Source organism: Sus scrofa, chromosome 1, assembly GCF_000003025.6.
Source record: "Sus scrofa isolate TJ Tabasco breed Duroc chromosome 1, Sscrofa11.1, whole genome shotgun sequence".
In the NCBI taxonomy this organism is placed as follows: domain Eukaryota; kingdom Metazoa; phylum Chordata; class Mammalia; order Artiodactyla; family Suidae; genus Sus; species Sus scrofa.
Genome location: NC_010443.5, coordinates 161,808,024 through 161,831,754, shown reverse-complemented (window position 1 = coordinate 161,831,754; position 23,731 = coordinate 161,808,024). Strand labels below are relative to the sequence as shown.

The following is a 23,731-nucleotide window of genomic DNA, read 5'->3' as shown; positions in this document are numbered from 1 at the left end:
GCAAGGCCAGGGATCGAACCTATGTCCTCATGGATACTAGTCAGATTTGTTTCCTCTGAGCCACAGTGGGAACTCCATAGAGGTAAATGTTCATAATTCTTTGATAGATGTCAGGCACTATCGTAAATCCTTTGCAGCATCACCTCATTCAATCCTCCCAATGCTCCAATACAGTAGGGACAACTATTAAAATCCTCAGTTTTTTCTTTTTTCTTTTTTTTTTTTTGGTGAGGCGAAAATCATATCACATAAAATTAACCACTTAAAGTGAACAATTCAGGAGTTTCCATGGTGGCACAAAGGGATTGATGGCATCCTGGGAGCGCTGGGACACAGGTTTGATCCCTGGCCCAGCACAGTGGGTTAAGCATCCAGTGTTGCCACACCTGGGGTGACGTGAATCTGATCCCTGGTCTGGGAACTCCATATGCCATGGGGTGGCCAAAAAAGAAAAAAATAATAAAGTGTACAATTCAGTATTCACAGTGTAGTACAACCACCACTTCTATCTAGTTCCAAAACATTTTCATCATCCCCAAGGGAAACCTCACACCCAATAGGCTGTTACTCCCCAGTTTCTGCCTACGACCTCGAATTCTTAGAAATCTGCCCTTCTAGTTCTTTCTGTATCAATGGATTTACCTGCTCTAGATATTTCAGATAAATTGTTCATATAGTATATAGCCTTCTGTGCCTGGCTTCTTTCACTTAATATGTTTTTGAGGTTCATCTATGTTGAAGGCCGTATCAGTACTTCTTTCCTTTTTGTGGCTAAGTAATATTCCTTGTATGGCTAGACCACAAAAATCTCCATTTTAAAGATAAGGGGAATTGAGCTTGAAGGGACTAGTCCTTCATCTAAACTCAAGCAATCTGACTCCAGATTGTCCCACACTGTGATATCCTGCCTCTACTTCTTTTGGGTTAAATATCTTTCCTTCATAGGGAGATGGTGATGGTAAATGGCAACTGTTTTTATTAAATGCTAAGCATTCATCTGTACAACTAAGCTCTGTTGAAAATCTATTTGCCAGGCATTGTTCTTGGTCCTGAGGATACATCAATGGGTAAAACAAACCAGGGCTTCTGTGGTGCTGCTTACATTATTGTCTGTGTGTGTGCCTGAGAATGTGTGATTGGCAATAAGCAAATAAACAAGAAATAATCTGATAGTATTAAGCATCAAGAAATAAATAGAACAGGGGGGTTTTAGCTGTTTAGACTAGGTTGCAGAAGGCTTATCTGATGAGGGGCTATTCAATCTGAGACCCAAATGGCAAGGAGTCAGTCATGAGAGAATCAGGACAGGCAAGTTTCAGGCAGAGGGAGTAACTAGTACCAAAGTCTAAGGAGTCTTGTTGAAGGAGTGAAGGAAGGCTGAGGCATAGTGAAGGCGGAGAGAGCAGGAGGAGATGAAGGCAGGAGAGACAGGCAGGGCTGGACCAGGTTGGACCTGTGGCAAGACTAAGGAGTTTGGATGTGGTTCTTGGTGTACTGGAGAGTCGTTGGATTGCTTTAATTTCGAAAGTGATATGATCTGACATTTTATAAACAATTGCTCTGAACCCTATGTTAATAATAGACCTAAGAAGGGCAGGAACAGAAGCAGGGAGATCAATCGGGTGACCTTGGGCATATTTCAGATGAGAAATGATAAGGCTTGGATTGCAGTGGTGGTGGCTAGAATACAGAGACAAGGTCATTGTGCAAGATACGTCTTAGAGATGGCATTGTTAGGACCTGCTGATGGATTGGATGTGAAATGTGAGAAAAAGAAAGGTGTTGGAGAGGATTTCTAGGTTTTGGCTTTGGGAACTGAGTAGGTGGTGATGGCATTCAGTGAGGCAGAGAAGATTGGAGAAGTAGGGTGTGGGGGCGTGGGAATCAAGCTTTCTCTTTTGGACAAGGTAAGCTAAAGGGACCTTGATAATCACTGGCTATGTAAGTCTAGAGCTCAGTGGAAATGTCAACTCTGAAGAGAGAAATCTTAGAGTCCTTAGGATCTGGGGAGCATCTAAAGCCATAGCTCTGAATCAGGTCACGCTGGGAGGAGAATAGCTTGACTGATCAGGGCTGAATCCTAGGCCCTCTGGGGTCCCAACCTGTAGAGGCTGGGAAGAAGAGAAGGAGCCCCAGAGGAGTCTGAGAATGAGTGATCTGTGAGATGGGAGGACAAGTAAGACGCCGCAAGGACCAGGAAGCCCAGAGAAGAAAGTATTTCAAGAAGGAAGCGTGTTAGGAATTCCTGTTGTAGTGCAGTGGAAACAAATACGGATATTATCCATGAAGATGTGGGTTCGATCAGTGGGTTAAAGTCCTGGAGTGGCCGTGAGCTGTGGTGTAGGTTGCAGACGTGGCTTGGATCCCGAGTTGCTGTGGCTCTGATGAAGGCTGGCACTTACAGCTCCGATTCGACCCCTAGCCTGGGGACCTCCATATGCCACAGGTGCGGCCCTAAAAAACAAAAAACAAAAAAAAAAAAAGGAAGGGTGTTGTCAATGGGGCTGACACTGGGGGAGTTGGATGTGCAGAGAAATGATCTTTGCATTTGGCAACAAGCAGGCATCCTGTTGATCTTGTCCAGAGTACATCTGTGGAGTGATGGAAATGGAAGCCTGGCAAGAGTGGGGCAAGGATGGGAGAATGTGGAGACCCTGCCTGTGGAGTGGAGCTAGATGGTCAGTGAGGTTCAGAGAGCTCATTCACGAGAGGAGACTTAAGAACACATTTATATAAGATGTTGGAAATGACTGAAAAGAAAGGGACAAACTGATGGGTGATGGAGAGGTTGGTGTTGGCCAAAGAACAGAGCAGTTTTCTGATACAGCCTTATTAAAATTTTTTTTACAAGTCCATGAATTAAAGAGCATATGAGCCATTGGATTAGGAGAGAACAAATTCCCAAATAGAGGTTGCTAATAACCATTTATTTTCTGTCACACTTCTCTGCTATCCTGCTGACTTGCTCCCTCTTCTCCTTCAGGTTTTTAGTCAAATGTCACCTTCACAGCAGGTCTTTCTTGTCCTATTTTATTTTATTTTAATTAATTAATTAGTTCATTTTTGGCCACACCCATGGTATGTGGACGTTCCCAGGCCAGGGATCGAACCCACACCATAGTAGCAACCTGAGCCACAGCAGTGACAACACTGGATCCTTACCCTGCAGAGCCACAAGGGAGCTCCCATTTTATTTTTTTAACAAAAAATTTTGTATACAGTTTTTTTGGAGTTCCCCTCATGGCTCAGCGGAAATGAATCTGACTAGTATCCAAGAGGACACAGGTTTGGTCCTTGGCATTGCTCCGAGAGTTAAGGATCCGGAATTGCCGTGAGCTATCGTGTAGGTCGCAGACACAGCTCAGATCCTGTGTTGCTGTGGCTGTGGCGTAGGCCAGTGGCTATAGCTCCGATTCGACCCCTAGCCTGGGAACGTCCCTATGCCTCAGGTGTGGCCCTAAAAAGACAAAAAAAATTTTTTTATACAATTTTTAATGGTTACTTTCCAGTTATACTTATTACAAAATGCTGGCTATATTCCCTGAGTTGTACAATACACCCTTGAGCCTATTTCATTCCCAGTAGTTTGTACCTTCCCCTTCCTAACCCCTATATTGCCCAATGGTAACCACTAGTTTATTTTAGTAACCACCCCCTCAACTGGTAACCACTGTTTTGTTCTCTTTATCTATGTGTCTGCTTCTCTTTTGTTATATTCACTAGTTTTTTGTATTTTTTTAGATCTTACATATAAGACTTCATATTTCCTGAATTATTGTTTTTCTTTAACATACTATAGATGCCACTTTATTTATATATTTATTGTCTGTCTCTCTCCACAGGAATAGAAGGCAGGATTTCTTTCTTTCTTTTTTTTTTTTTTTTTTTCTGTTTTGGGTATTGCTGTCTTTAGTGCTTAAATCAGTGCTAGGTACATAGTACTGCTCATAGACAGTTGTTGAAATGACATCTTGGAGTTCCCGTCATAGCTCAGTGGTTAGCAAATCTGACTGGGAACCATAAGGTTGAGTGTTCAATCCCTAGCCTTGCTCAGTGGGTTAATAAGGATCCGATGTTGCCGTGAGCTGTGGTGTAGGTTGCAGATGTGGCTCGGATCCCGAGTTGCTGCGGCTGTGGCTGTGGCCAGCAGCAACAGCTCTGATTAGACCCCTAGCCTGGGAACCTCCATATGCCGCGGGAACGGCCCAAGAAATGGCAAAAAAGACCAAAAAAAAAAAAAAAAAAAAAAAAGAAATGACATCTTAATTGTTTTATGATACTGGCATGGTGGTTTCTTGGCATCCTGAAGGGGCAGTAGGGTACAAAATGAGCTGAGGCCTGACCACTAGGGTGGCAGCTCATGCTAAGAGATGGCCAGGGTGACAATAGAGAGTAGCCCAGACTGACAAGGGTCAGAGTCCACCTTCTTCAGGGAACAAGGCCATGATATTGGAACTACTGGGCACCAGATGTTCCAAGGGGGCATAGCCCGGTCTAACCAGGTGGTCAAGTCCATGTGTAGGATGGGAGGCTCTGGAAGGTGGGAACTGCAGTTCCAAGACCAGAATTCTGTTTCCTGCAAGGGGGCTACTAAGAAGAAGGCGAAAAAGATGCCATATGCTACTGGGACTGGTTGGCAGAGCGCCAAGACCAGGGAGGAACGCTGGTAAGGACAGATCAGGATGGCTGAAACCAAAGCAAACCTCACACTGGAGAATTGCCACTAGGAGGGACGAACGAAGGGCACAGAAGGCCATCAATGGGATGACAGCAGAGAGCCACTGGGTCAGCCCTGAGATATTCAAAGCACAGGCCAAGGCTGCTGAAATTCCTAATGTTTGAGAAAATGATGAATAAGCATCCCCTTTATTGTAAAGGTGACATACCTGATTCTGGGCTCAGTCTGGGGCCTGGGGGGCTGCTGTGCCTTCTCAGAATATGGTCTCAATGCCCTTGCACCAGCATTGTCTGGAAGCTTAGAAGAAATACAGATTCTTAGGCCCCACCCCAGGCCCATTGAATCAAACCCTCTGGCTGTAACAAGCCCTCCAGGCCACACTGCTGCCCCCTAAAGTCTGAGACCCAGGGAGCCAGTCCAGGTGTGAAGAGCTGAGGAGGGCAGAGGATGGGAGCCAGCAGAGCTGGACACAGTGGACACAGCGAGGGAGACCAAGACAGATGTTTCTTTTTTCTTTATTCCTATTTGCTTCTGTTTCTTATTGCCAGTCTCAGTAACGTTTTCCCCCTCCAATTTTCATTGTATTGCTTTAGAAAGTGTACATATTCTTTTTTTCTTCTCTCTCTCTCTTTTTTTTTTCTTTTTTGGCTGCACACATGGCATATAGAAGTTCCTGGGCCAGGGATAGAATCTGAGCTTCATCTGTGACCTACACTACAGCTGCATCAAAGCTGGATCCTTAACCGACTGTGCCACAGTGGGAACTCCTAGAAAATGCACACATTTTTCTATAATGATTTTTATTTTTTCTATTATAGTTGGTTTACAGTGTTCTGTCATTTTTCTGCTGTACAGCAAAATGACCCAGTCACACATATATACATACATTCTTTTTCCTCACATTATCTCCATCATGCTCCATCAAAAGTAACTGGATATAGTTCCCAGTGCTGTGCAGCAGGATATCATTGCTTATCCATTCCAAGTGCAATAGTTTGCATCTATTAACCCCAGATTAATTCCCAGTCCATCCCACTCCCTCCCCTCCCCCTTGGCAACCAAAGTCTGTTCTCCAAGTTCATGAGTTTCTTTTCTGTGGAAAGGTTCATTTATGCTGTGTATTAGATTCCAGATATAAGTGATATCATATGGTATTTGTCTTTCTCTTTCTGATTTACTTCACTTAGTATGAGAGTCTCTAGTTCTACCCATGTTGCTGCAAATGGCTCTTGTTGTTGTTGTTGTTGTTGTTATTTGTTTTTTGTCTTTTTAGGGCCACACCCACAGCATATGGAGGTTCCCAGACTGGGGTTGAATTGGAGCTATAGCTGCTGGCCTACACCACAGCCACAGCAACACAGGATCTGAGGTGCCTCTGTGACCTACACCATAGCTCACGGCAATGCCGGATCCTTAACTCACTGAGTAAGGCCAGGGATCGAACCTGTGTCTTCATGGATGCCAGTCAGATTAGTTCTGCTGAGCCATGATGGGAACTCCTATTTTGTTCTTTTTTTATGGGAAGTGCACATATTTTTAAAATAAGACTTTCATTTGAAAAAATAGTGATATTACTATTTGAACAATAGACTAATATTTGAACAATAGAATTTGAACAATAGAAATATTACTAATAATGAAAATGTAGTATTGCCATTGTGCTAAGAATTTAAAATCTCTTATCTCATACAATTCTCACAATAAACCTATGAAGTTGGAATCAATATCAGACCCATGCCTACAGATGAGAAATTTCATATTTAGAGATGAAATAACCAAAGCCCCCCAACTAGGAAATTTAGAATCAGAACTGAAATACAGTGTTTGTTTCATGCCAAAACTATGTCTTAACTACTGTATCACCAATATATTTCTATAGTAAGACCAAAGGCTTCTGATGATAACTGGTGATGGCTTTGGAATCTTTTCTACTGCTCAGGCTGACTTCGCACATCATCATTGCAGGATTTTATTCTTTCCCAGGCTGTTTAAGTCCCTGGGTCTTCTTAGCCTCCTGGAACTAGTTCTCTTGCTCGGAGCCTCTTTTCCTGCCAGCCTATCTCTTTATCCTGTCTTTGTGAGCTGAAGGCAGTGCATAGCTGAACAAAGAGTGAGACCCTGATTCATTCTTTCTGGAAATGAAGAGGTGGCCGGAATCAGAGTTGGCTGTCCTACTTCCTCAACTCAGCTCTCTCTTTTACCCCTCTCTATACATGTTGTTCCTATTCTAGTGAATCCAACTTGCTGCATTTCAAAAGAAACTCTTGCTGGCAGAGAATAAAGACATTATCCAACCTCCCAGATCCCTTCCAAGTCCCGCCCAGAACACTCACAGCCTTCTTTTGCAATAGGAAATGCATTTGTTCCTTAGGGAAACACCCACAAGAAGCACTGGTATAAATGTCAAAAGGTTGGGAAACTGAAAAGGTGCAAGTAGGAGGGATTTTTTGTTTGTTTGTTTTTTTGGCTACCGTGTAGCACATAGTGTTCCCCAGCCAGAGATCAGATCAGAGCTGCAGTTGTGACCTATACCGCCTCTGCGGCAATGCTGGATCCTTAACCCACTGTGCCGGCCGAGGATGGAACATGCGACCTGGTGCTGCGGGGATGCCACAGAGGCTGTTGCACTACAGTGGGAACTCTAAGTACTAGGGATGTAATGTACAACATGATAAATCTAATTAACACTGCTCTATATTTTGTATGAAAGTTGTTAAGGGAGTAAATCCTAAGGGTCTCATCACAAGGAAAAAAATTTTTTTCCTATTTCTTTAATTTTGTATCTCAGTGAGATGATGGATGTTCACTGAACTTATTGTCATAATCGTTTCATGATCTATGTAAATCAAATCATTATGTCATACACCTTAAACTGTCAGTTGTATCTCAGTAAAACTGAGTGGGGGGAGAGGTTTCCATCAAGTTATAACTCAGTTTCTTCAGCTGAACATTCTGCTTTTTTTTTCCCCTAGGGCTGCACCCACAGCATATGGAGGTTCCCAGGGGAGGGATAGAATCGGAGTTACAGCTGCCGGCCTGCACCACAGCCACAGACACGCCAGATCTGAGCTACATCTGCAAACTACATGTCCTCATGGATAATAGTTGGATTCATTTCCACTGCACTATGATGGGACCTCACTGGACATTCTAGGTAATGAATTTGTCATTAAGTTATGTTGGTTACGGGTGTTCCCGTTGTGGTTTAGCAATAACAAATCTAACTAGTATCCATGAGAACACAGGTGCAATCCCTGGCCTCAATCATTGGTTTAAAGATCTGGCGTTGCCATGAGCTGTGGTGTAGGTTGCAGATGCAGCTTGGATCTGGCATTGCTGTGGCTCTGGCATAGGCTGGCCGCTGCATTTCCAATTCGATCCCTAGCCTGGGAACTTCCATGTGCTGCAGCTTAGGCCCTGAAAAGAAGAAGAAGAAGAAGAAGAAGAAGAAAAAAAGATACCTTGGTTACGAATTCTAACTGGGATCTTTGGCAGCGCACTTAGTCTTGAATCTCACTTTCCTGATTAGGTAGGCAGGAATGGTAATATCTTCCCTTTTGGCTAATAGAGCTGTTTATTCATCTATTCAATCATTAACTCACTCAACAAACATTTATTGCAAAGTGGTTTGGTATGGCTGGAGAAACAAATGCAGCACCATTAGTGGAAGTGCCTTGAAAATGGTAACATGGAATTCCTGTCGTGGCTCAGTAGTTAACGAACCCGACTAGTATCCATGAGGGCACAAGTTCCACCCCTGGCCTCACTCAGTGGGTTAAGAATCTGGCGTTGCCATGAGCTGTGGTGTGGGTCACAGACACAGCTCGGATATGATGTTGCTGTGGCCGTGGCATAGGCCTGTAGCTCCAGCTTCGATTTGACCTCTAGCCTAGGAGACTCCACATGCTGCGGGTGCAGCCCTCAAAAGACAAGAAAAGGAAAGAAAATGGTGACACAGAAAGCCTCTACATTACTATTTCAGAAGACAAATGTGGTTGTTATTAGTGTCAATCACCAAGTATTTCTGGCTCTCCTTCCTCCAGGCCACGTCCTGGCCCTGTGGCACCTGGGTGAGCTCCATCACTAGATTTGACCAAAAGTGGTACCTGGTCTTGCCATTATGCTAAGAGCTTTAGACATATCACTCTTTTTTGTTTTTTTGCTTTTTAGGACCACACCCACGGCATATGGAGGTTCCTAGGCTGGGGGTCCAATCGGAGCTGTAGCTTCTGGCCTACACCACAGCCACAGCAATGCATGATCCCAGCTGTGTCTGTGACCTACACCACAGCTCACAGCAACACCAGATCCTTAACCCACTGAGAGAGGCCAGGGATCGAACCTGCATCCTCATAGATGCTGGTCAGATTCCTTAACTGCTGAGCCATGGCAGGAACTCCTAAACATGTCACTTCTGGGCCAGAACATTTACTTATTGATTTGAGGCCCTCCAGAACTCTCTTATCCTATGTCCTCTGCCATGGTGACTGCTGAATTCTCAGATAGTGGCTGCTCCATCAACCTGGCTCCCATAGTGAGAAGAATGCTGAACTCAAGACCGTTGGCCATGGGCAAGTACTATGAGTAAGAAAAAACTAGTGTTAAGTCTTGAAGATATTTTGTTACTGCAGTATAGCGTATTGTGTCCTGACAAAGACAACCAAGTTAATCAACCCATGAACTATATCACTGATATTATTCCTGTGATCTATTCTTCTCTTTCTCTCAGCGGCTGGTTAAGTGCAAGGTCATTTTTAAAGATGTGTCAGAATTCAGACCAAGGAATGACCCCTAAAATCATCCTCAGATACTTTCTTAGTCGCCTTACAAGGTAGGTTATTTACATAATTTCTCAATCTATCATTGCTGTGTAATCATTGATTGTTTTTTAGTCTTTAACTTTCTTGTGAAAGAATTTTCAAAGAAAAATAAACTGAGAAAAATCCATTTCTTCCTTAAACATGGCTGGCTCTTGGGAGTTACTCTCTTGGCTCAGCAGGTTAAGAACCTGACACAGTGTCCATGAAGATGCAGGTTTGTTTCCTGGCCTCGCTCAGTGGGTTAAGGATCTGGTGTTGCTGCAAGCTGTGTCACAGGTGGACGATGTGGCTTGGATCCCTGGATTGCTGTGGCTGTGGTGTAGGCCAGCAGCAGCAGCTCTGATTTGACCCCTAGCCTGGGAGCTTCCATATGCTGCGGGTGCAGCCTTAAAAGAACAAACAAAAAAAACCCATGGCTGCCTCTTGCTGGTTTAATGGCTTTTGCCAAGTGGAAGATACCAGTATTCATGGTACTTATCCCAATAGAATTTGAACTCTGTTAAGTCAGCAAAAATGTCTTTATTCCTCAGCTGATTGGCAGCAGATTTCAGTAAATGTACAGATTTCCATGGAAGCTGTGTTCAACAGAATTTATATGGCTCCTGTAAATTAGTAGTAATTGGATTCTGTAAATAAGAGACTAGTAGTAACGATAAAACAAAACAAAACAAAACAAAACAACAAAACAAAAGAATATGCAACCAGGAGAGGGGCTGGTTGAAACTTGGGACAGTGGTTGTTCTGCTGACAAGAGGGCAGAAAAGGTAATGGTCTCAAAATAGGAAAGGGAGTGTTGAAACAATTTTCTGGGTGTGATCTGACTCTAGGCTGCTTGGGGTTGCATTCTGGCTCAATCATTTACCAGCTGTGTGACCTTGAGTAAGTGTCTCACCCTTTCTGTGTTTGAGTTGTCTCATTTCAAAGAATGAGAAGAATGATGGCTCCTACTTCCTTGAACTCCTGCAAGGATTAAATGAGAGAATACATGCAGGAGTTCCTGTTGTGGCACAGTGGAAACGAATCTGATTAGGAACCACGAAGTTTTTGGTTCGATCCCTGACCTCGCTCAGTGGGTTAAGGACCCGGCGTTGCCCTGAGCTGTGGTATAGGTTGCAGTCGCAGCTGGGATCCCATGTTGCTGTGGCTCCGGTGTTGGCCAGCAACTACAGCTCCGATTCAACTCCTAGCCTGGGAATGTCCATATGCCACAGGTCCCACCCTAAAAAGACAAAAAAAAAAAAAAAAAAAAAAAGAGAGAGAGAGAGAATACAAGCAAAGAACTTAGAAAAATGTGACAGGGAGGTCTCTTGTGGCTCAGTGGGTTAAGGATCTGGCATTGTCACTGCAGTGGCCTGGGTCTCTATTGCGGCTCAGCTTCAATCCCTGATCCAGGAACTTCCACATGCCTTGGGCACAGCTAAGAAAAAGTGACATATAATAAGTCCTCAATAAATATAAGATCTTATTAATACTGCTGTTGTTCTTTATACTTTTTTTTTTGACTGCACATGGGGCATGCAGATGTCCTGGGGCCAGGGATGAAACCTGAGCCACAACAGTGACAACACCGAATCCTTAAATCCTAGGCCACCAGGGAACTCTCATGCCTTTTAACTTTTCCTGTTAAGAGATTAAGAATGAGTCTGAGCTAAGGAACAGAACTTTGGTGATTTCTTTTCATCATGGCCTTTATGGCATCTTCCAAGTGCTATTAAATCTGGTCTTCATCCTGAATGCTTGACAGAATGCTTATTCTTTCAATATCATTTGGGTATATGGCGCTGGGTTGAGTAGCCTGTCCTCCCCTGTGGTCTTCTCGGGAAGAGGGACTGGCACTCAGGCCAAGGGTTCTCAGAGATAAATGCCAAGATGGGTTGTGGCACGGTATCCAGTGGCATGGTGGGTTGTGCCTGGGAAACTTGCTTCAGAAGGAAAATACTGGAGGTGGAGATTGAAGAGCAAGACAGGCTTTACCAGATAAAGCAGTCATGGGGACAGAGAGACCATGGGGCAGGTGGTGAGGGGGCGAGACCTCATGGGACAAGACGGTGGCGAGGATGCTGGGCAGGAACTTGTCCCAGGATGTGCCCTGGCGATGGGGAGTGGCGATGGAGAGTGGGCCAATCAAAGACACTCAGATTTTCCAGCTCAGGCGACAAGGAGGAAGGTAATGACACTCTTGAGTCAGGGAGCTCTGGAAGAGGGCCAGGCGGGCGCCAGGAAGATAATGAGTCCAACCCCAGACAGGACTTTATTGAAAAATGAGGGGGAAGAATCAAGCTCACTCTCTTCAATGTAGACCCAGTGAAAAAAGAAGCCACGTGCCTAGCTACTTTGATGTTCTCACTCATGCCAGCAAGACTGGTTGTTATTATGCAGCTCTGATTTACTGCTTGCCTTTCTAACTCCAAGAAGAGTGAAAGTAAGATCATATGCTCAGTTGCTCTTTCTGTATTTATGGAGGGCCCACTGTGTACCATGAACTGTTTTTGTTTGTTTGTTTGTTTGTTTTTAGGGCCACACCCGAGGCATATGGAAGTTCCCAGGCTAGAGGTCGAATCGGAACTACAGCTTCCGGCCTATGCCATAGCCACAGCAGCGAGGGAGCCAAGCTGCATCTGTGAACTACACCACAGCTCATGGCAACGCTGGATCCTGAACCCACTGAGCGAGGCCAGGGATCAAACCCGCAACCTCATGGTTCCCAGTCAGATTTGTTTCCACTGCACCACAACAGGAACTCCACAAGCCCCCATCTTGACTTATGCCACAGCTGGTGGCAATGCCAAATCCTTAACCCACTGCATGAGGCCAGGGGTGGAATTCGAATCCTCATGGATACTCGTCAGGTTCTTACCTGCTGAGCCACAGTGGGAACTCTCAGGCCCTGTTCTAGACCCTGAGGATTCAGCAGTTGATAAGCCATGCAAGCACCTACTGACATCGGTGTTAACTTCTTGTGATTAGAGAAAGACAATAAAATAAATATGCAACATGAGTCCATTTATAATAGGTCAGTGATGACAAATGCCACCAAGTGATGACTTGGAGAAGGAACCAGGACAGGGTCCTCCTCTGGCAGGGCAGTCAGGGAAAGTGACATTTGTCAAGAACCCTGAAGGAAGCAGAGGAATATTCTGAGCAAAGAAACTTCTGTGAGGGAAGACAGGTCCATGGTGGGAACCAAGAGAAAAGGTCCTGTGGAGGGAGCCATGGTTGATGTGTTTGCAGAATCAGGGAGCCCAAAGGTGCCAGAGGAATGAGGGCAGAGAAGTGGGGGGCAGGGGGGGCGGATGACCCAAGTCGATAGGGCCTGAAAGTAGCCTTAGGAACCTCCCATTTTATTCTGAGAGAATTTGCTTTTGGAGGGTCCCTGTAGGATAGTGGCGTGGTCAGATTTACATGTTGCAAGACTCCCTCTGGCAGCCTGGCAGAGAATAGACTGGGGAGAGAGCAGGAGAGGCAAGACCAAGGGAGGAGCTCCTGCAGTTACAGAAAATGCAAACCCCCAGCTTCTAAGGGTAAGTGCTTTAGATGTTACCTCATGGGAAAGGAGGCAAGTAGAGGCTCCAGATCCTTAAAACTGTGTGATTGTTCCAACTTGGAGCCGCATATTAAAAATTAGCTTAATGGGTGAAAAAAAATTATTGTTATTTATTATTTATTTTTTGTCTTTTTATGGCTGCACTCATGGCAAATGGAAGTTCCCTGGCTAAGAGTCAAATTGGAGCTGTAGCTGCCAGCTTACACCACAGCCACAGCAATGGGGGATCCAAGCCGTGTCTGTGACCTACACCACAGCTCACGGCAATGCCGGATTTTTAACCCACTGAGTGAGGCCAGGGATCAAACCTGCATCCTCATGCATGCTAGTCAGATTCCTTAACTGCTGAGCCACGACAGGAATTCCTTTTTTTTTTTTTTTTTTGAAAAATTATGGATAATAGTGTCTTACTCTAACAGAAAGTTATATATATATAAAAATAAAGGCACCCCTTCCCAGTCTCAACCCCACAGGACACTTTTGTTAACAAATTTTTTTTTTTTTTTTTTTGTCTTTTTAGGGCTGCACCCAAGGCATATGGAGGTTCCCAGGCTAGGGGTCTAATTAGAGCTACAGCTGCCAGCCTACACCACAGCCACAGCAACGCCAGATCTGAGCCGCGTCTGTGACCTACACCACAGCTCACGGCAATGCCGGATCCTTAACCCACTGAGCGAGGCCAGGGATCGAACCTGCAACCTCATGGTTCCTAATTGGATTTCTGCTGTGCCACGACGGGAACTCCAGTTAACAGTTTCTTATGAATTAATTCTTTCAGGGACTTTCCATGTATTTATATGCACTGTTTTTTCCCCTATGAATAGGATTAAACTTTATACTGCACTACTTTCCACATCGCTTTTTTAACTTAATGATTTAGTGCTGGCTTGTTTCTGTTTGCATGCAAGGACCCCCCTCACTGATTTTAACGTTGCCTGGATGGCGCCGTGTGGGTGGACCATCCGTCATGTATTTAACCCATTCCCATGAATGGGCACGAAGGTAATTTCCAACTCTTGTAATTTTAGCCTGGTGTTACAAAGTTTATACATTTTTCTGCAATTGTATGAACATGTTTGCAGGGTAAATTCCTACAAGTGGAACCAATGGTTTGGTGTATCTAACACTCTGATGGAGTCTTCCACTTGCCCTTCCCACCCACCAGGCGTGAGAAGGCCTGCTTTTCACATCCCTGCAGCATTGGCCGGTATAACACCTTTAAATCTCTGAAAACCCACTTTGACTTTATTGATTTTTTTTTTTTTGGCTGCACCTGCGGCATCTGGAAATTCTTGGGTCAGAGATCAAACCCAAGACTCAGCAGTGACAATGCTGGATCCTTAAGCTGCTACGCTGCAAAGGAGCTCCAAAAATCCACTTTTTTTCCCCCTTTGGTCCTTTTTTTTTTGGTCTTTTCCAGGGCCGTACGCATATGGATGTTCCTTGGCTCGGGGTCTAATCGGAGCTGTAGCCAATGGCCTACACCAGAGCCACAGCAACACGGGATCCAAGCCATGTCTGCGACCTACACCGCAGCTCACGGCAACGCTGGATCCTTAACCCACTGAGGCCAGGGATTGAACCCGAAACCTCATGGTTCCTAGTCGGATTCGTTAACCACTGAGCCATGACGGGAACTCCCAAAAACTCACTTTGATTTTAAATCTTCCAGAAGCTGAGACACAAATAAAACCATGTACATTTATATGATGACTTCAGTGTTTCAAACAGTTTTCTTATTGGTCTTATTTGATTCTCAGAAAAATTAGGAGGCAGGAATCCTCCTTCTCCTTAGGAGAACCTAAAGAATCATTAGCCCCCTTTCTCATGGAAGAGGAAAAGAAGTTATATGATTTTCTCAGTGTGAAAATTTTATTCAAAACTAGAAATCATGTTTCATGTTCTTTCCCCTGCAGCTCCCAAGGCGTGTAGTGTCCTACCCGGCAGCCCCCACCAGCCCCCTGGTCCCAGCCCAGAGGCTGCATGGTGCTGGGCACTGCCCATGCCCTGCTCCCTCCTGAGGGCATCTGACCTGCACTCTGTTTCACAAGGGAGCAGGGGGCCAACTTACTCTCCCTGACCTGGGGAGACGGAGGCGACAGATGGTGGGAAGGGGGGTCAGGGAGATGAGAGTGAGGCCTGTGGGGACAGCTGCAGAACAGCATGATCAGATGGCTCATCTGGCAGGACCCAGGACCAGCGGGGGCTCTGTGGCTCTTGCCTGTGCTGATCTGGGAAGCTGCATCTTGGCATATTTGGGCCGCCCTTTCTCTCTGACTTTAATCAGCAATTCCAGCTGGCTTCCCAAAGACCCACCACCCTGCCGCCCACCTGCCACTCTCTCTGAAGGATGTCATCATTGTTGGGGGGACCGGAGGTCAACAAGTCTGGGGCTGGGTGCAGACTAGAGGCAGGGTGCTGACCCACATCTCTGCAGGGGCTGCACCTCCAGCAGCCTTGCCTTCCCCGTCTGTCACATCCCGCCCATCCCCAGGCGCTCTCACCCCCTCAGAGATGTTTGGAGGTGCTGCTGGGCCATGTGCTCCACCCTGAATTCTTAAATGTGTTCTTTAAAAAAAAAGAGAGAGAGAGAGAGGGCTCTTTGGAGTTTCCACTGTGGCACAATGGGATCAGCATCATCTCTGGAGCACTGGGACACAAGTTTGATCCCGGGCCTGGTGCAGTGAGTTAAAGGATCCAGCATTGCCATAGCTGCAGCTTGGATATACTCCCTTGCCTGGGAACTCCATATGCCACAGGGTGACCAAAAACTAAAAAAGAAAGAGAGAAGGAAAAGAAAGAAAGAAAGAAAGAAAGAAAGAAAGAAAGAAAGAAAGAAAGAAAGAAAGAAAGAAAGAAAAAGAAAGAAAGAAAGAAAGAAAAAGAAAGAAAGAAAGAAAGAAAGAAAGAAAGAGAAGGAAGGAAGGAAGGAAGGAAGAAGGAAAGAAAGAAAAAAGGAAAGAAAGAGAAAAGAAATAAAAAATAATTAAAAAAAAAGCAGGCTCGGTGGGCAGCCCACCCAGAACCCATGCCAGAATTGTGTGTGCCTCCCTGCCACCACCTCACTTCTAAACTCCAGACCCATGCTGTTCAACAAGTGCCACCAGATTCAGACGGACAGGTGAAATATGTTGCAAATATAAAATACACACCGGCCCTAGTGGTCTAGTGGGTAAGGACTTGGCATTGTCACAGCTGTGGCTCGAGTTTGATCCCTGGCCTGGGAACTTCCACAGGCCGTGGGCACGGCCAAAAACAAAACAAAGAATGTAAAACAGCTCGGTAAATGTTTTCTATTGGTTACCTGTTGAAGTGATAATATTTTGAACATATTGGGCTAAAGAATATTATTAAAATTAATTGTACTTTTGACTTTGAAAGAGGCGGCCACTAGACCATGTTAATCAGGTGGACTATGTGGCTTGAATTATGTTCTATGGAACGGCCCCAGTCTAGACATCTGGTGTCTTATTCATCATCTTTGTAGTGACTTCAAATCCTGCTTGGAAGGAGGTAGTGCATGAAGGAAGGAAGGGAGAAATAAAGTGAGGAAAGGTGAGGGGAGAAGAGGGAGAAAGAAAAGCTGTTTTCATCCAGGGAGGCCTGATGGAAGGAACGTGGACCAGTGTCAAATCTCGGTACTGCCGTATGGTTGGGCCATCTTGGGCAAGGGACTCAAATTTCTCTGAGGTATAATTTCCATCTGAGCCACATCTGCGACCTACACCTCAGTTCACAGCAACGCTGGATCCTTGAGCCACTGAGCAACACCAGGGACTGAACCCACATCCTCACGGACACTATGTTGAGTTCTTAACCTGCTGAGCTGGTTTAGATATATCTACAAGGGTATAAGCTCCTATACCCTGCACCCTGCTGAGGGCATCTGACCTAAACTCTGGTTCACGGGGAAGCAGGGGCTGGCTTACCGAAAGCACAGTGACCCACAAGTATGACTTGATCAACCAACAGTATTGTTGCATCAGCACATTGGTGCCAGCACATGGCAAGTGCTCCAGAAAATGTCTGAATGTTTGAAGGTTTGAGGGGTGGGTGAGGAGGTGGTCGCCCGCCCAAGGCACAGGCACATGGAAGCCCATGGAATGCCCCCTCTCTTGCTCCGCTCTTTCCTGCCAGGTTGCAGCCTCTTCACCTGTACTCAGTGTGCTTGCTGGTTGGCTTGTTCTCCCTTGCGCCCTGGGGGCCGGTCTGGGAAGTGCCCAAGTTCCACCTGGAGAACTGCCGGCACACGTGGTGGACCAACGTGCTATTGCTCAATAACTTCCTGTCTGTCCAGGAGGCGGTGAGTCGAGGTGGCGGCTGTGGAAGGGCCGAGGGGCAATCTGGTGTCTCCCTTCACACCGCGTGGTGACATTTCCAAGGGCCAACCCGAGTATGATCCCCTTTCTTCTGGCATCTTCATCTCTGGAGTAATAGTGATGCTGTAGGAAGGCGTGTGGGCGGGGAGCCAGGCCTCTGGTGATGGGGCGGGAGTTACCACATCCCTCTTGGCAGGGCAGCTGCTGTGAAAGCCAAGGGGGCGCAGGGGAGTGGGCCTGGAGGGGCCAACCACTGGGGCACTTGTCTCCATGCAGCTGCCCCTGCTCCATCCTGGTTCCTGTCCCGTCCATGTCACCTCCACCCTGAGAACCTATAAAGGGCCAGAACATGGCATGCCACCCTCCCCATAATGAATTCTATCCCATGTCAAGCCAGACCTGACTGAGCAACTGCGTCTGTGCATATTGTCATGGCTCCCCTAAAGCCCCCGTTTCCTCCTAATGGATTTGGAGCAAGTAGAAGTGAAATAGTGGTAATTATACTGTCATTGCTTTTGCATATGCCTTAAAAGCCCAGCTGAAAAGAGAATCACTTAAGTGTGACTGCATAACTGCTTACCAACTAGATGGCTGCCGCTGGTTCACAAGGGACCAGGAGCTTCGACAGGACATATGGTACCATGTAACTGCCCTCAGGTGGCACCATGTCCGTGACGGGGCCCCTGGAGGAGAGGTGGGGCTGTTTTCCTACAGGCAGACTGGCTTGGGTTATGCTAAGTGTCCAATTGGAGCTACAGCCTACACCACAGCCATAGCAATGCAGGATCCGAGCCGTGTCTGCAAACTACACCACAGCTCACGGCAATGCCGGATCCTTAATCCATTGAGTGAGGCCAGAGATCAAACCCACAATCTCATGGTTCCTAGTCGGATTCCTTTCCCCTGCACCACAATGGGAACTCCCATGCTGTCACTTCTGTTGGTCTCCCTGGGATGAGGAGCTGGGAAAGGAGACCAAGCCTGCTTTTACCTCTGAAGCCTTGCAGAGAATTTCCCCCAGGAGTTGCCTTTCACTGAATTAGAAACACAAGTAACTGCCCCCTTTCCCCCAGACATGGACAGCTTGTGGAACAATGCAGTTTTGGCTAGATGATCTCCTGTCAATCATATGTGGGAACTCTGTGGTTTCCCACAAAATCTTGTTTGCAGCCAGGCCTCTGTTTGTTTTTAATTAAAATATACTTGATTTACAATGCTCTATCAATTTCCATTGTACAGTAAAGTGACTCAATCACGCATATATATGCCTTCTTTTTCTCATATTGTTTTCCATTATGTTCTATCACAAGTGATTGGATTTAGTTCGCTGTGCTATACAGCAGGACCTCATTGCTTATCCATTCTAAATGTAATAGTTTACAGCCACCAACCCCCAACTCCCCATCCACCCCACTCCTTTTCCCCTCTCCCTTGGCAACCACAAGTCTGTTATCTACGTCTGTGAGTCTGTTTCTGTTTTGTAGATAGACCCATTTGTGCCATATTTTAGATTCCAAATATGAATGATATCATATGGTATTTGTCTTTTTCTTTCTGACTTACTTCGCTTAGCATGAGACTCTCTAGTTGCATCCATGTTGCTGCAAATGGCATTATTTCATTCCTTTTTATGGCTGAGTAGTATTCCATTGTGCATATATATGCAGCTTTGGCCAGACATCTTCTTTTTCTATTCATCTGTCACTTAGGTTGTTTCCATGTCTTGGCTATTGTGAATAGTGCTGCTATGAACATAGCAGTGCATGTATCTTTTTGAATTATAGTTTTGTCTGGATTTATGCCCAGGAGTGGGATTTCTGGATCATGTGGTGGTTCTATATTTAGTTTTACGAGGTACCTTCATGCTGTTTTCCACAGTGGTTGTACCAGTTTACCTTCCCACCAACAGTGTAGGAGGGTTCCCTTTTCTCCATACCCTCTCCAGCATTTGTTATTTGTAGACTTATTAATGATGGCCATTCTGACTGGTGTGACATCAGGCCTCCATCCTAAATGAACCCATTCTCTCCACCTGGAGTTGGGGAAGGGCAGGAAGGCAAAGAAGAGAGAACATCAACCCCTCTGACTCCAACTGCACCGTAGTAGAGAAAATTATTCCTTACATCGGTGAAATAAGATGGGATTTAGTTCCCACTGCTGTCCTAGGAGATTAGCTATTATTATTGTTTTAGACAAGAGATAATTTCCAGTTTGTAAAATGGTAATGGTAATACGTACTCCCCCTGAGGCTTGTTATAAGGATTAGTTGAGATAGGATGTGTGAAATATCTGTAACTCCAAAGTCCTTTCTCTTCCCCCTACTCGCCTGCTGAGTTCTTCCTCCTGGTCCAGGGTGGGGAGAGGAAGTGGAGCAGAGCTGGTAAGTGACAGAGAGAAGTAACCTTTTCTGGTCTCTTCCCAGTGCAACGGCTGGACCTGGTATCTTGCCAATGACTTTCAGTTCCATCTCATCACCCCTGTGATCGTCTTCATCCATGGAAAGTGAGTCCAATTGGAACAAGTGTTTCTCCCCATGGGGCCTCTTCCATAAAATCTTTAGAGAGTCTCCAGTCCTGGGCAAAGCAGCTTTTACGACAGGAGACAGATTTTCTGGAAGAGTGTGAACACCGAATCCTCCACTGTTGATTTCTTCCACGCCCTCTTCCACTCTTTGTCCCTCACAGTCTGGGTTTTGCAGAGTTATAATCAATGTGTCATATCTAGCCTCAGCTTTTCATATTTCACTGTTCTTATAGACATTTCCACCTATGGACATGGCCGGCAAACTTGTCAGTTTTAGGACTGAGATGCCATTTTTTACGGTTGGGCACCTAGATTGTTTCCAGTGTTTTTGCAATTATCAATGGCACCTGGCCCAATGTCTTTAAACACATTACTTTTTCCCTTCAGTCTTTATTTCCTTGGGGACCTATTTCCAAGTGGAATTATTAGGTCAAAGTGTACAACAATTTTGGGGTGCTTATTACATATCGAGAGATTACTCCTCAGAAGGAGTGAAGTAGTTTATGGTGAATTACTCTGTGAACCTGCTTCCCCATGGTGGATATTTGTCACTTTAATTTGTGTTAGTTTTAGCAAGGCTTTAAGGCCTCAATAATTCACAGGAAGACTTAGAGTTTGTGAATTATCCACGCCATATTTTATTTTATTTCATTATTTTTTTTTCTTTAGAGCTGCACCCTTGGCATATGGAAGTTCCCAGGGTAGGGACTGAATCAGAGCTGCAGTTGCAGGCCTACACCACAGCCACAGCAACGCCAGATCTGAGCTGTGTCTGTGACCTACACCATAGCTCATGACAACACCGGATCCTTAACCCACTGAGCAAGGCCAGGGATCAAACCCAAATCCTCATGGATAGTAGTTGGGTTCTTAACCTGCTGAGCCACAACGGGATCTCCCCATTAAAATTTTTATAAATAGTAGTCTCATAAAACCTTTCTGTGGTAACCATTTGTCTCCAGCTCTGATGTAGCTAGAATGCATATCCTTAAGAAGAATTACTGGGCCAAAGGGCATGAGTGTCTTTTGGGCTCTTTAAATATAATGACAAATTGCTTTCTTTAAAGGTTGTATCAATATTCAATCTTCAGGCCATCTTATTATACCACTGCCAATATGGACTGTTAATAATTTTTAAAATTAATTAATTAATTTATTTTTGCTTTTTAGGGCTGCATCCAAGGCATATAGAAGTTCCCAGGCTAAGGGTTGAATTGGAGCTACAGCTGCCAGCCTATACCACAGAGACAGCAATGCCAGATCCGAGCCACATCTTCAACCTACACTGTAGCTCATGGCAATGTCAGATCCTTGACTCACTGAGTGAGGCCAGGGATGGAACCTGAGTGCACGTGGATACTAGTCGGGTTCATTTCTGCTGCACCATAATTGGAACTCACAGTAATAGTTTTAAAAACATGGGAATTCCCTGGTGGTTTAGTGGTTAAGATTCTGCACTTTCACTGCTGTGGTCTAGGTTCAATCCCTGGTCTGGGAACCAGGATCCCACACCAAGCCACTGCACACCACAGACCAAAAAAAAAAAAAAAAAAGTTAGAGATCCACATGGAGAAACTAGAAATACCACGGAAGGACCCCATAGCAATTTTGAACAAATGGAAAGACATCTCATTCTTCTGAGACATCACAACAGTATGAATGAGCCCTGAATAAACAACAATTTTTTTTGGTCTTTTGTCTTTTTTAGGGCCGCACCCGTAGCATATGGAGTTTTCCAGGCTAGGGGTCAGAGCTGTAGCCACTGGCCTACACCAGAGCCATAGCAACTCAGGATCTGAGCCACGTCTGTGACCTACACCACAGCTCACAGCAATGCTGGATCCTTAACCCACTGAGAAAGGGCAGGGATTGAACCCACAACCTCATGGTTCCTAGTCGGATTCATTTCCTCTGTACCATGACAGGAACTCCCCAATTTTTTTTTTTTTAAAAACAAGCAAGATGTTATTTTAGGATATGTAAGAAATCATTCATTTTTTTTCACATCATATCTGTGCAACCAGCCCCCACTCCTAGATTTCCTCTTTAAAAACCCTTTCTAGAAGGTACTGATGTGGAACAGATTTTACCAAAGTCTTCCCAGATGGCAGGGTTTGCATCCTCTTTTGCTCTGCATCACCACTTTTCACCTACTTCCAGTTGCACTGCTTCTCAATTCCACTCTTCTGGAGGGTGGAACGTGACAACCAAGAACAAGTGCTCAGTACTGAGGAAGGGGTACCTATATCTGTACGCATCGGTGGAAGGAGGGGTGAGGTCCGAACTCCCCCTACCCATTCTCCTGAATCAGAAGCACCCTAATGTCATGTCTCATTTTCTCAGAAGTGCGGGACAAGGGTTAGGGAGTGCAATTTTCAATAGTATAATAGACCTGCTAAAAGCAAATGAAATTGACTATGGAAATAAGATCTGATAATCACGTTGCTATTTATTCAGGGAATAAATATGTAGGGGAAAAAAACCTAAAAAACAAAAACCCCAAACTCTGAACATCCTCTCATAGGAAGAGCTACCTCTCTGCCTGTTTAGTTTATACTCACATCTTCCCAGGATGAAATGCCCGCAAGTGGGAGGAATGAGGACTTCATGTGATCTCCTCCTGCCCCAGCATGGAATCAGAGAAGGTCAAGAATAGACAATGGTGGAAATTCCTTTTGTCTGGGAACCAAAGTGGCTCAGTGGTAATGGGCCCGACTAGTATCCATGAGGACGTGGGTTCAATCCCTGGTCTTGCCTAGTGGGTTAAGGATCCAGCGTTGCCGTGAGCTGTGGTGTAGGTCACAGACATGGCTTGGATCTGCTGTGGCTGTGGCTATAGCTGGCGGCAGGCATCGACTTTAAAAAAAAAAAAAAAAGAGTAGACAAAGTGTCTTTGGGATGCTGAGCAAGCCCTTTCCCGCCCCCAGGCCTCTCAGAGGGCTGGGCTGATTACTCCGTACCTCTGTCACTGATCCCTGCTGCTGCCAGGGCAGGGGCTCCCCTGAAGGAGCTGAGATGTACTCATGCTCCACTGGGGTTGACTGACTCCTGAAAGCAGCCAGGGGAGGCGGAGCAGCAGAGCCCCACTGAGCTGGGTCTGACCAGTTCTCTGGGTGGTCACAGGCTGACTGTTGCACGGCTCTGGAGATGTGGCAAGTGCCTGCAGGTATGGGTGGGCAGGTGTGGGGCTCAGCCAGCCTGGAGCCCTGGCCAGTGAGACAGGGCAAACCTCTACCTGCTCCTTCTAGGGTGCATTGGCAGCAGGAATCTCTGACTGCTGGTTGGGGTATTGAGTGAATAAAAAGCAAGAGAAATTCTGTGGGGAGTCCTGACCAGGACACTGGGAGCTGACAGAGACCTCCAAGACAGCCCGGGATATTTTCATTAAAATTTTTTTTAAAATTTTTATTTATTGGAGTTCCCTTCATGGCGCGCAGTGCTTAGCGAATCTGACTAGGAACCATGAGGTTGTGGGATCGATCCCTGGCCTTGCTCAGTGGGTTAAGGATCCGGCATTGCTGTGAGCTGTGGTGGGGGTCACAGACGTGCCTCACATCCCAAGTTGCTGTGGCTCTGGTGTAGGCCGGAGGCTACAGCTCCGATTAGACCCCTAGGCTGGGAACTTCCATATGCTGCTGGAGCGGCCCTAAAAAAGGCAAAAAGACCAAAAAAATTTATTTATTTATTATTATTATTATTGCCATAGCACACATGTAGGAGCTTGACATGGGATCTCAGTTCCCAGACCAGGAGTAGAACCCAGGCCACAGTAGTGATAGTGCTGAATCCTAACCACTAGACCACCAGGGAACTGCCCTTCAGGATCTTTTCAGACCAGAGGAAGACA

General features: G+C 45.6%; 1 protein-coding gene across 6 annotated transcripts in view; it reads left to right on the top strand.

Moving 5' to 3' along the window:
• The window catches only part of LOC100627702 (O-acyltransferase like protein-like), a 73,304-nt gene that overhangs the window by 32,905 nt on the left and 16,668 nt on the right, over positions 1-23,731 (top strand). For 5 of the 6 annotated variants that reach the window (XM_021099955.1, XM_021099951.1, XM_021099942.1 and 2 more), the window contains 3 exons: positions 9,408-9,509; positions 17,180-17,345; positions 19,784-19,863. In XM_021099955.1, the coding sequence (XP_020955614.1) occupies positions 9,408-9,509; positions 17,180-17,345; positions 19,784-19,863 (348 nt within the window). The remainder of the gene's footprint in view (positions 1-9,407; positions 9,510-17,179; positions 17,346-19,783; positions 19,864-23,731) is intronic. The other variant, XM_021099968.1, reaches the window with a different exon arrangement.